General features: G+C 40.0%; 1 protein-coding gene across 1 annotated transcript in view; it reads left to right on the forward strand.

The window, feature by feature from the left end:
* LOC110980550 (poly [ADP-ribose] polymerase tankyrase-like) overlaps positions 1 to 12,242 on the forward strand; it is a 42,529-nt gene that overhangs the window by 18,651 nt on the left and 11,636 nt on the right. Inside the window, exons 18-35 of the mRNA XM_022237350.2 lie at positions 371 to 517; positions 916 to 1,005; positions 1,353 to 1,388; positions 1,833 to 1,899; positions 2,518 to 2,687; positions 4,805 to 4,872; positions 5,279 to 5,391; positions 6,611 to 6,836; positions 7,566 to 7,761; positions 8,274 to 8,350; positions 8,520 to 8,829; positions 9,186 to 9,338; positions 9,836 to 9,953; positions 10,440 to 10,557; positions 11,109 to 11,376; positions 11,487 to 11,613; positions 11,749 to 11,838; positions 11,948 to 12,219. Coding sequence (XP_022093042.2) covers positions 371 to 517; positions 916 to 1,005; positions 1,353 to 1,388; positions 1,833 to 1,899; positions 2,518 to 2,687; positions 4,805 to 4,872; positions 5,279 to 5,391; positions 6,611 to 6,836; positions 7,566 to 7,761; positions 8,274 to 8,350; positions 8,520 to 8,829; positions 9,186 to 9,338; positions 9,836 to 9,953; positions 10,440 to 10,557; positions 11,109 to 11,376; positions 11,487 to 11,613; positions 11,749 to 11,838; positions 11,948 to 12,219 — 2,646 coding nt within the window. The remainder of the gene's footprint in view (positions 1 to 370; positions 518 to 915; positions 1,006 to 1,352; positions 1,389 to 1,832; positions 1,900 to 2,517; positions 2,688 to 4,804; positions 4,873 to 5,278; positions 5,392 to 6,610; positions 6,837 to 7,565; positions 7,762 to 8,273; positions 8,351 to 8,519; positions 8,830 to 9,185; positions 9,339 to 9,835; positions 9,954 to 10,439; positions 10,558 to 11,108; positions 11,377 to 11,486; positions 11,614 to 11,748; positions 11,839 to 11,947; positions 12,220 to 12,242) is intronic.

Raw genomic sequence — 12,242 nt, forward strand, 5'->3', positions numbered from 1 at the left:
GCGTCCAAGGTGCACTTTTGCATTGAGTGATCACACCAGTCACATTTAAGCAGCTGTTCAGAAACAATTTCCTGTACCAAATAGCTCTTTCCATACAAAATAGCCGCCATTTAAGACACTAAACATCTAGATCCTGTTTTTGATTTTAAAAATCCTTATTTTTTGTAGGGGGGATGGTCCCTGTTGCCCCCCCCCATCTGCCCTTGTGTCCTGTACCGATCGGTACTCGTAATATAAGTACACTTGATTTCAAACCAATGTCTTGATTTTAGTCTTCAGGACAATGATTAAATGTACTGCAGCTGTGAAAAGCTATTTTACCAAATATTTTACCAACCACCCGGTAATGGTGACTTTGCCTTGGTTGAAGGGTCACCCGGAATACCTGAAGACATTCCTGGTCAAGGGGCAAATGGTGTCCCTAGATGCAGACAAGAGCGAGAAGAACCCGCTACACCACATGGCCGAAATCTGCAGTAGTTCGCAGGTTGCCATCATCAAGATTCTTGCCGGCATGGTGAGAGACAGTGGTACAGTCTAGCATTCTCAAAATTGATATCACAAATCACAATGCTCAAGTTCAGTTCTTGGGAGAGGTTACCTTTCCTTCCACCTCTGAAGTCTACGACTCAGGCTAGTTCAGGAGTTCAGGATGTTCAGTTGAAAACAGTTGTGGCAAAACACTTAAAAGTGAGGCATTTGATAGATTGAAAGGAATATATTTCGAATTTTTATTTTTTCTTTCTTTTTTTTAAATCAAGTTTTTAATCCCCTGGAAAATGATTCCCTGAGAGACACTTCCCTGTCCCACTGGTAAAGTAACATCGAGCCCTGCACATTGACTTTGTTCTTTCAGTAGCTCAAAAGTAGGGCCCAACGTTTAAAGTTTTTATGCTAAAATCATCCAATTTCCAGGACAAGACCGGAAATCTAGAGGAAGCTGCTAAGATGAAGGATAAGCAGGGATGCACACCATTCCTCAGATGCATCTTAAATCACGCGCATGTAAGATAATTTCGTTTATTTTCTAGGAGTAGCAGAAACCACGTCTACTCCATAAAGAGGAAAATAAAGAAGTAGTGATGCCAAGAATTTTAGGAGAAGAATAGAATTATTTAAAGTTGTTGGGGTTTTTTGCAAAAAGTAGCTCAATGGCGAAACATTCTACATGTAAAATGGCAATATTCGTACTTGAGCTTACAATCCTTTGGTGAATAATAAATAATTGTGGTAAACAAAAACAAAAACAAAAGCCTCAGATTTTTCAGTGGTTCAGAGGTCAAAGGGACTAGCTATTTTTTTTAAAAATGCACGACTGGTTTAATAAAGCATGTTTTATTCTTCCCAAACAGCACATCTCGGATGAACACGTGTTTGCCATGTTAAAGGTAACAGATGGTAACGTTTGTTGTGGGTGATGAAAATTAATGAGTGTTGTGATTATTATTACAATATCAACAATTTGTTTTCAAGGGACCCATGCAATGTAATCGTTTAATAATACTGTTCTTGTGAATCGTCCATTTTGTTCCATTGAACCTGATTTTCGATTGTCGCTGTGCCATTGTGAGGACGTTTGTGGTGACTTTTTTATCTTTATAATAATTATATTTGTGAGTACAAGTGCATGTGATGTCATCAGTGTAACAGGTGTTTCTGCACAAAAGGTTGCTAAGATTTAGATTTTTCACTGTTGTCAGATCATGACTGTAGGCTGGTGAGCAATGGTTTCTTCCAAACGTTTTCTTTTAGCGAACATGTGATTGACAATTGGAACAGGAAACCCCCAAAATGTGTTTTGAACTGATCTGTACTCGTTTCCATAATCACAGGCTTTGATCGACCTCTGTAAGTCTGACATCAATGCCTGCGTGGATGAGGGTCCAGAAACTGCTCCCCGTAAGTAGAGTTAGTTTAGACAAATTGCGAGACAGTTTTTCCAAATTGTACATGTATTTTTTATAAATTTTATTTCATGATAAACTTGTTACACCGTTTTGATTATGTGCGCTAAAACTGTATTTTTTTGGTATTATTCTCCTGCTAAATTCGATCGTTAGCATTAACCTGTCACGGAACGTTCCTTTGAGCTGTGATTCCACCTGTGGACTAAAACATGTTGGCCTAACGCATGTAATCAGTTATGTTTCTGATTTCTAAACTAAATGTCGAGAATGGATCGAAAATACTGTTGTATTTAAAGAGTCTGTTTCAATTTGGTTTTTAATTTCAACTCTTAAAATGGTACCCTTTTCTTTTTTGCTGAATATTTTCAATTCCATTTTTTATGTTGCGTTTCGAGAGACATTTTGTTGCCATTTTAGTTGTATGATAATGAAAATGTTTATATAGATGCACGAGCAAAAGTATTTTGTCATTCCAGCGAGAGTCCTTGTTGCATAGACTTATACTCGGAATCCGCTTGAAGTTCTAATGGTTGGCCCTGCTAAATCATTACCACGAGATGAGGTTCAGATACTTTGTATTTCATCAATTCGTACACCCAATTGCTTCCAGATCCCCATGCATGCTCGTGTGCTCTACACATTCTTGCTGCATATCCACCAAGCAAGGCCTTGTCGCTGATCATGGAGTTGAAACCTGAACTGGATGTGCTTAATGTTGATGGATACACCCCACTGCTGTTGGCCATCAACGCAAGACAAACTCAAACTATTCAAGCATTGGTATGTACGTTTTGGTTCCCGGTTTTGAGGACGACTGCATATTCCTGAAGTGGCTTCCCCTCCAACTGTCAAAACAGCCATTGATGAACCAATAAAACATTTTGTTTAAGATCCAGAGGCCAATTTCATAGAGCTGGTTAAGCGCAAAATCTGCTTTATGGAGAGGAAACCTTACTTGATAAATCAGGTAACCAGCCAAAACTCCATGTGATGTATATTGTTTTGGGTTTGTACTTAGCTTTTTGGGGGTAAGCATAATAATCACATAGAGTTTGAGTTCAGCAAAGTTTTTTTCCTGCTTAAGCAAATTTTGTGCTTAAACAGCTCTATGAAATTGGCCCCAGATTCACAAAGCTGAACGTAACCTATTGTCATACATCTGAATTCTGTTGTTTTCATTGGCTCAGAATGATCACATGACTGTGTGACAGAATGTATGTCACCCTATTGGACATCACACGAGCCCGCTTTTCGTCATGGTATCATATGCGCACGCATGGGACCCACAGTGAACAGGATAATCACGGACCGCTAACTGCTAATATCCCTTAGAAAACTAATGTGAAAAAACAACATCTGGACAGAGATATGACAAAACAAATGTTGACTGTTGTGATATGGGATGTCACGTTTTAAGCACCCGGGGGACGCATGTACATGTGTACCCGAGGTGGAATTATTAATCATTTTATGAATCATCTTGATATGTTTCTGTAGGTTTTCCCGGCCGAATTCATTATCTTCGCACAAAATTAACGACAGTTTTATTCAAATTAGCACAAAATAGATGGACGATCTAGATCTCCAATCAAAGATCACCATTCAAAGAGGAACACTGATCATTCAGCTGAAATATAAGAGCATGCGATTGCACAAATTTTTCAAAAGTGACGGGTCAGCATTCAATTTGGAAAAACTCTCTAAAAGCATTCAAATTCGCGCGGACACTCGCGTGGTGTGCGTTTTAGCGTTCAGTGTTGTGAATCGGCAAGCATTTGTGAGTTTCGTGTAATGTTATTCATTAAACGTTAAATTTTTAAATTTGAATTCGTGAAAATTCTTGTGCAAAATTTATGCAAAATATTTCATAAAAAGAAACGTTTGGTTTACGTGTCAAAATCTCTATAAAAACGATTGATCAGTGTTTATGTGTGAATTCGTATTTGTTCTGTTTGAATCGTTATGAAAAGAAAGCGAAGTAAATTTATTTATATCACACATATGGACAAAGTGGGGAAATGTCTGAAAGGGATGAGCAAAAATTGAATGAAACATGAGAGCAAAAACATCACTTTAAAAATGTGATCAAAAAGAAAATTAGCCATTGGTTAAGAGAATGCGAAAAATTCCTTTTAGACATGCACATTTACTGAAAGAGGGTTTCTTGTGTAAAAATAAAGAAATTACCAATCAGTAAACTGCATCTAAAGGATTTTTCTTTCAGCATCTGTGATGAAGGTCCAGGGAGAATTTGATTTCTACACGTGATTAGAGGGGCAATCACTATTTGAACAAATATACTGTATTCTTGATGTGTAATTTGTTTCACAGAGATATATATATAAATATACATTTAAGTCTTTTACGTGGGGCACACTTCCAGCGTGTTTTCTGTTTGTAGTCCCCTTTTCTGTTTTATACGCATCTTAAGTTGTTGTATATTCCTCTTACCTTAAAGTTTTCCAGTTTGAAGGTTCAAACTGCGAACATGATTGCCCATAGACAAACACAAAAGTTAACTTCGGGAGGAATTTCTCATTCCAGTCACCCAGCGCGAAATCGAATGATGGTTATGCACTGTACTGTTCAATTAATTAAATTAATTTTAAATTGAATTTGTTACTGTACACTATTCGACGCCTGTAAACTAATTTGAAGGCTCTGCTGTATGAAAGATAAGCATAGGAGCAAACAGTGGAAACAAAATCAGTGGAATACAAATGGACAATAATGAATAGTACTGCGAACATGACGAATTCGGCCGGGAAAACTGATATTAATAGATCTGTAGATCACACTTAGGATTACGAGAATGTTGCTTCAAAGAATCACAGAAAACTTGCCATTAATGACACTTTAGTCCTGCCACAAAACCTGTTAACTGTCATTTTTCTCAGCTATCTGAGGGAGCAGACCCGAACACTGGTGACAAGTTTCAACATCATGCTCTGCTGATGGCTGTGCGGTGAGTCTTTTGGCGCATCAAAGTCATTGATTTTCGTTTGCTTCATGGATTTTTCATACTTTGTAACTGTGAGTGCACTGTGGCTGATCCGATTTATTCTTGGGCCAATTGATTACTTTATCTTAGCATTTTGATATTATCCATATTGTGGATTGTGGACCTGTAAGTCAGAGGGATATTTTTTTGTTTATTACCAGTAAAAAATCAGGGTACAGACTGAGCATAATTAGAAACATTTTCAAAAAGGTGTTTTACTAGAATACTTATAACGTCCTTTCCTGCTAGTTTTGATAAATAAATCAATATGTGTGGCTATCTGCCATGTCAAAGCGTGTTTTTGATCCCTGGAAACCAGTGTATCTGGCCAGGCTTTCTAACTAGTAAAGTGGTTTTTTTTCATCAATAGCAAAAACCTACCAGACATCATTCCAGACCTCATCGCCGAAGGTGCCAGTCTCGATCACTCCTTATTCAAGAACGGGCAGCCAAGCATTATGCACTACGCCCCTGCCTACATCGGTGAGTTCAACTGAGCCGTACTTCTTTCAGGCACATTTTTTTTTTACAGTGGGTTGACTCCTTCAGCATTTCACACAGTCCATCTTAAGTAGAGGTATAGGGCTTGGTTTGTCTGTGAAGTAGGGTCTTTGTCCAATATTTTTTTTGGTAGTCATTCCTCTACCGTAGAAAACATTCCTGTAACCATTAGCCTACCTGCCGTTATGGTAAATAAGATTAGCTTCAATAATTTGGATGAAGCCCTTTAGAAGCAAAGGCCGCGCCTATTAAGAAGGCTCTATTCACTTCAAAACTTGTTCCTAATTTCAATCATCCAGTCCAAACTTACCATGATACCGCATGAAGCCTGTGCTCTTCTGTTACGGTAAAAACAATCGTATCATTTTGTTAGGCAGTGAAAACATAGATGGAAATAGAGACCTTCAGGTTCTAATACTTCTCGTCTGCTGTTGACTTTATAACGTCTTGTGATTCACCATTTTACTATTGGAGCAAATGATTTTGGTTAAAGGATCCCTCAACGTCTAACGTAGAACATGATGTAGACCTCAGTAAACGGCCAACTCTCAATGATCAGTTCTCAAGTTTAGCGAATCCAGAGACTTGTCATTAAACCACCCATGCTCCTTCAAACGTAGGGGTAATTTTTTCCCCATTCGCCTTTATAACTAAAGCGTGTGAAAATCAAGCAATTTTAGTCTCAACTCTCAAATAAGGTTACCAGTTCCCCCCCCCCAAGTAAAAATCCTCCCAAAATTCGGTTGCGGATTTTGCCTTTGCCTTATATCAACCACCATTGTCCAGTGTTGGAGTCGAGTCCACAACCCTCGAGGCCAAGGCCTAATCCGAGTCTTTGCATAGTGAGGCCAAGGCCAAGGCCTTGAAAAACCGGCCTCGAGACCTCCCAACACTGCCATTGTCCTTACTGGTTATCTGTGTACCGAAGGTAAAAATGTATCTACGTACCCAAGATTATGTGACATGCATGTCCACCCCATTATAGAAAAGGTTAGTACGATTTTTGAAGAAGCTTTTGGCTTCATAAAAGTCTGTCCTGCAAGATCAAATCTCTGTCTGTATATTAATTTGAGGCATATACAGCATTTTCAAATGGAAATGAGGAAACGGGGGTTTGGGGGTAGCCAATCAAATACCTGGATTTGCTGCTTCTTTCCAAAATTCAACCAAAGTGATATTATCCTGCTAAATTTTTCTTTAGGGGATCTCGAGGCCAAAGTTCGCACTGTAGAAAAGCTAGTTGCGGCGGGAGCTTCTCTGGACGCAGTTGACGATGAGAACAGGACCGTTTTGCACAACGCAGTTAACGCAATTCAATCCCACCTAACGACAGAATTGTTGGAGTTCCTATTAGACCAAAATGTGGACATCTTCCCCGTGGACAACTTTGGCAGGCTGCCAATCCACTATGCGTTGTACAAATACAAGTAGGTTTTTTGGTTTTGTTTAAGATACCCTGGCAGTAGAAATTGAATAGCTAGTTATCCTGAACAGATGTAGTCCCCCTAAAATGGAAGATGTGTGGTAATAAATTAATGTGCAATTCATTTTGCCTTGGCAAATATCATTGAAATGTACGAGGGGCAGAATCTGCCTCCCCTTAGAACTTGGCCTTGACACGCCTGATCTTCTCGTAACTCGGTATATAGAGACGCGTAAGTCTCAGTTCCGCCTGACATATGTTTTGGTCGTTGAGGCCATTCGAAGTTTTTGGCCGCATGTGTCTTGCCCCACCTGCATTGAGCACAGCAAAAGCTTACACTATGGACTAGTGCCTATCTCGGAAGAATGTGCATTTCTTGAGAAATACCTGTCTGATTTTTAAACAATCGGAGTCAAGAGGACCATAAGACATTTGTAGAATTTCTCCTGAAAGCTTAGCGCGGGAAAAAGTCTTACAATGATATCATAGAAATTATTGTAGAGGTGATTCTTCAACGTTTCAGGGTTAACAGAACTTCAGGGTAATTACTAATATTTTTATTTAAACATGACAACTTGGGGATTTTTTAATTGGATCGATTTTTAACTAAGAGTTGACCAACTGAAGAGTGATTACATGAACCAATAAGTAGGGTCTCACGGAGGCGTAACCTGATTCTTCTCACTTTCTTTTCGAATTAAGTGAAATATTGGTTTCTTCTTCCTTCTCGAAGCCCTTTCGGAGACGACAGTCCGCTCCGTGGTGGTCAGTTCAACAACACCACCGACCTAGATCCCATTGAGATTGTGAGCATGCTGGCTGCCGCAATGAACGGTAAAAAGATGAACGTACAAGACAAGTATGGCCGCACGCCGCTACATTATGCGGCCTACCGAGGGGCCATGATCTGTGCTATGCACATCTGTGAGGTGAGCTGAAACACTAGGTCTTTGCCATCAGATGTAGGAATCATGTAAAACGCTACAGAGAAGTCAGACTTACTCATTCAAACGGAATTTTTTCCATGCTGTACCAAATTAATGGTGATCAGCATCATAGAAATAACGTTGGCTTAACCGTGTAAGTTATCAGTGCACCCAAATATAAATGATATCATTGTCAATGTAACTGATGATGATTCAGTCGAACCTCAATATCAATGAAAAATGACAGTGTCTATTATAAACTTGTAAGCATGAAGGTTTCAATTCACTGAGATCAAGAAGGAACAAGCTGGAGGGGCTGCAGAGATGTTGTAACCTCTTCCTGAAGTGTTCATTGAATGCCGTCAAATGCATTCTTTAACTTTAAACCTAACTTGCAGAATTGAATTTCAATCAAATTACTGTATTTTGACACCATACATGAACTTGTTTGCCGGCAAATATTTCTTTTACCAGTAGAGATGAAACTGATGTCGTCTCTTTTTGAAATTTTGTAGTGGATAGACGACATCGATGTTGAAGATCAGGATGGACACACACCGCTATCCTTGGCTGTCCTTAATGGAAAACAAAGGTAACTCAATTTAACAAAAATTTTATTTGGAAACAAGAGGTTTAACACCAAAAATTCTTACGGGACGAAACCATGCAGTGACAAGCACCATTTTTTTCTTTTCAATCACCTATGACAAAATATCGGGATTGTTTTTGTCTTACGCCCTGTGGTTGATTTTGGTACTCAGCATGGCTATTTGGTTAATCCAACGCGGTGCCAATTTCAACCGAGAACTGACGCTGGTTGGGCTGGAAGCCAGTCCTAAAGATGACGCAAAGCGTGCAGCGTCTGCCTCAGACCCATCCCAATCTTCGTCCCCATCCACGACCCCGCCCAAGTACTGGACATGGAAAGCCGTGGCAGATCGTACTACCCCCAAGCCGCAGGCGAAGACCACCATCTTCCAGGCCGTGGTGTATGAGGAGTGGCAGGGAGCTGTTTACGTCATGATGGATCGGATCACCAACTTTGGCATTTCCTACCCAGATGCCATCGAGGTACATGACCCTGCGTGCTGGACTTTTGATGTTTCACCTTGACAAAAGTAACAAATCTTTATAATTATGAAAGCCACTTTGAAGAATGTGCTACAATTTAGCCGGAACCCAGTGAAGTGTTCTGCAGAATTTGTAAGAACAAGCAAGGAAAAAGTGCATGGAGTCAAAATGTAACTAGGGTAATATCATGTTATAAAGACCAGGGTATTTTGACTGTTGACCCTCAATACTTTGTGAAGCCCTTACTTTTTTTAAGTTTTAAGTATACAAAACTGTTCAGTTTCCTTCGCCGGCAGAGATAGAGGACAAAAATACAAGTGGTCTCAATCTGATCTTTTGATGTTTTCATTTCGCAGGCTGTTCTCACACAGCAAAACTTCCAGTTGGCTAATGAATTTATTCGCAAGCTGCGTGAGCCACGCAAGTTGCAGACCACCAACAGCAAGGCTCAGAACCTACTCCATCTTCTGGCCATCCATGCAGAGGACGGATCCAGCCTGCAGGCTCGGGTCAGTGGGAAAAATTGTCTTTAATGCAATATGATACTTGTTTCCATCCCTTGACTACTTCCTGTACCTCTATGCCACTCTTTCAACTCCCTTTGGAAAGCCAATTTATTTGATATCAGTAGCCGCCGTTCCAATGGTTTATCAGGCGAGTTTGATTTTTTGTGTGTTCATAACCAAACATCCGATATTTACCTTGCAAATATGCACATCCATTACAAGCTATCCTATATTTGACTCATGAAAAACGCTCTGGGTTTGGGCAGTTTCAATTTAACGCATTAATTTGAAAAGAGGGACGGAAATGGAAAGGGCAGCGAAACCACATAAAAAGTAGCACAGTTCAAATCCTTTTCAAATCTGCTGTCACCAACATGCAACAGCAAAATTGTGAGTCTGGTGTTTTTTCATGAGCATTGACAAGGAATATGAAACTGAAACTAAGATATAGCAACCTCCTTTGAACCTCCGTGCACTGGTCATTTTCTTGTTAAATCTAGATCGCCACAGCTTTACTACGCAAAGGCGTCAAGCTGTTTGTACCAGACTACAGGGGCTGCACACCGGTTCACTATGCCGCAGTCAACAAGAACGCCGTGCTGTGTGATGTCTTTGCCGGTAAGCAATTCATGTTGGAGTTCCATCTACCCACGCCAGCCCAGCCTGAGGATGGGGACATTGGTAATCTCAGACTTGTTACTAATGACCAATAGATGGAAACTAAGCCATATCGCCATCGTATCACATAAATGGTTACATCGTCTTGGTTGCTCTCTTGAGTTCTTAGTAGCACAAAACTGATTTTTCCTCAAACCAGGAAGGGCTGCATTAAGTTTGAGTATATTATAGTGTATACAGTACACATGGGGTGGATTCTTAGTGTTTGTATTTTTCGTATACAAAATGGCGGTGCTGCGTTCACGACTCCTCCAGGTGTCTCTTTGATAAAATTGAGTTTTATGGGTTCCTTTGCATCGTGCATGGCTTAGCCGAAATGTTTCAAGATTTTTCTGCATTTCTTCTTTTCTTCTGCAGCTCAAGAAATTATGTAAAATGTTTACACGACTGATTACTGAATACCCTTTAATAATTTTTTCCCCACAGAGCAAGATCCTGTAAGTTTCCAAAGCTGTATCACATGTGCTGATAAAAGAGGCAGGGTGCCAATCGTGTCTCTATTCTGGGGTCTATCTTACAGTGACAACACCAGTCAAATTATTCAGTAAGTTGTAAAAACACCAGTCAAATTATTCAGTAAGTTGTAAATTCTACTAATGGGTCATTCAAAATTACACTACGAACACCTAACAAAAGAAACACAGCGCACTAACAATGGGCATCCATTATTATTACACCGTACTTCCTTTGTTAGATGTTCATAGTGTTATCAACGTTTTGAATTGTATTCTTTAAAATTAATCCGCCCACAACAATTTTTGATCTTTAAACTCTCCAAATACATGATGTTGACTGAAAAGTAAATATTCAGTTTTGATGGTATTTCAATGACCCATTCAACCACGTTTTTAAAAAAACAAATTTGAAATTTAAGAGCACTAATCAGTTTGAAATGTCCAAAACTTATCCAATATCTAACAATGACAAATTAACCATTCATTAACCATTTTAACCCAATAAATGACAAAATCAATTTCTTAACATACCACGTTTCCATTATTTTGATTATTTGTTACTATTCCATGCCATCATCTGATAATTTACACAAAGAGTTAGCCGTTCTTCCTTGAATGACTATTGACATTCGTCTTCCAGACTGATCAAAAAGCATAAGGGAAGCCTGGATGTCTGCGCCGCCTTCCCCAATGTCAACCTTCTCTGTAAGGAGAAACTAACCCGCTCAGAATCCCTGCAAGATTGGTACCACAATCTACCGGATGACAAGACGACCGACGTCACGCCGCTCATCTTCACGATCCTCATGAATAACTTCGAGGGTTGCAAACTCCTGCTACAGAAGGGGGCCAGTCCCAATGCTGCAGACAGGGATGGAATGACGCCTGTCATGCACGCCGTCAAACAGGTATATTTTGTAACCCAAACTGCAAAATACCAAAGGTATCTATCCTATTCGTCTGTTTATTCAAAACGAAATATAGTTGACGCAGAAAGTTGTTTTTTTGTCGTTTTCAGAATGAGCTCGCACTTGTGAGTGCGTTACTGAACCCCAGTTTTGAACCTGAGAAGGTAGGAATGAAAAAAGTCAGTGGCAGTGAAGTGCAAATGTCGCCCTGGACGTCTAACATCTGGAGAGAGAAAAGTAAGCCCTATTCAGAGTTCCATTTATAGCGTTTAGCCTACCTGATTTCTTTTATGGATAGAATTGGAGTCAACCCACATTTTTGGCATGGTAACCAAGATATAAACTCACATTTTTATTCCAACAATGGTCCAGAATCCGGCTCCTATTCCAGTACAACAAGAATTGCTATTGGAGAAGGTTACGTGGTGCATGAAGATGAAGATCAAACGGCCAAGCCTAAATGTGAGTATATATTGTACTATCTTGCCAATCAAGCCGCTTTACATTAACGTTAAACCGAGCTGATGTGTTGACCACAGTTGTTGACAAGTACACTTTAATGACATCATAGCGTCTGCAGGGACGCAGCCTAAGCCTTCCATTGAGGTAGACTTGAATGCCACCGACTCGTTCGGTCGGACTGCAGTTCACCACTTGATGAAGACTTGCGACTTTGGCACCTATGAGAACGAGGAGATCTTGAAAAAATTAGCCGGTAAACGAGCCAAGTTGGTCCTGCGGGATCGTCGAGGCAAGACACCACTCGACTACACAATGGAGACCGGATCCAAACGAATGGCAACTGCACTGCAGGGATTACTCAAGGTGGCCCCACGACAGCGGGTAGGTCAGACCGTATATCTGTT

Source organism: Acanthaster planci, linkage group LG01, assembly GCF_054643075.1.
Source record: "Acanthaster planci isolate LZ-2023a linkage group LG01, COTS_SCS, whole genome shotgun sequence".
Lineage (NCBI taxonomy): Eukaryota > Metazoa > Echinodermata > Asteroidea > Valvatida > Acanthasteridae > Acanthaster > Acanthaster planci.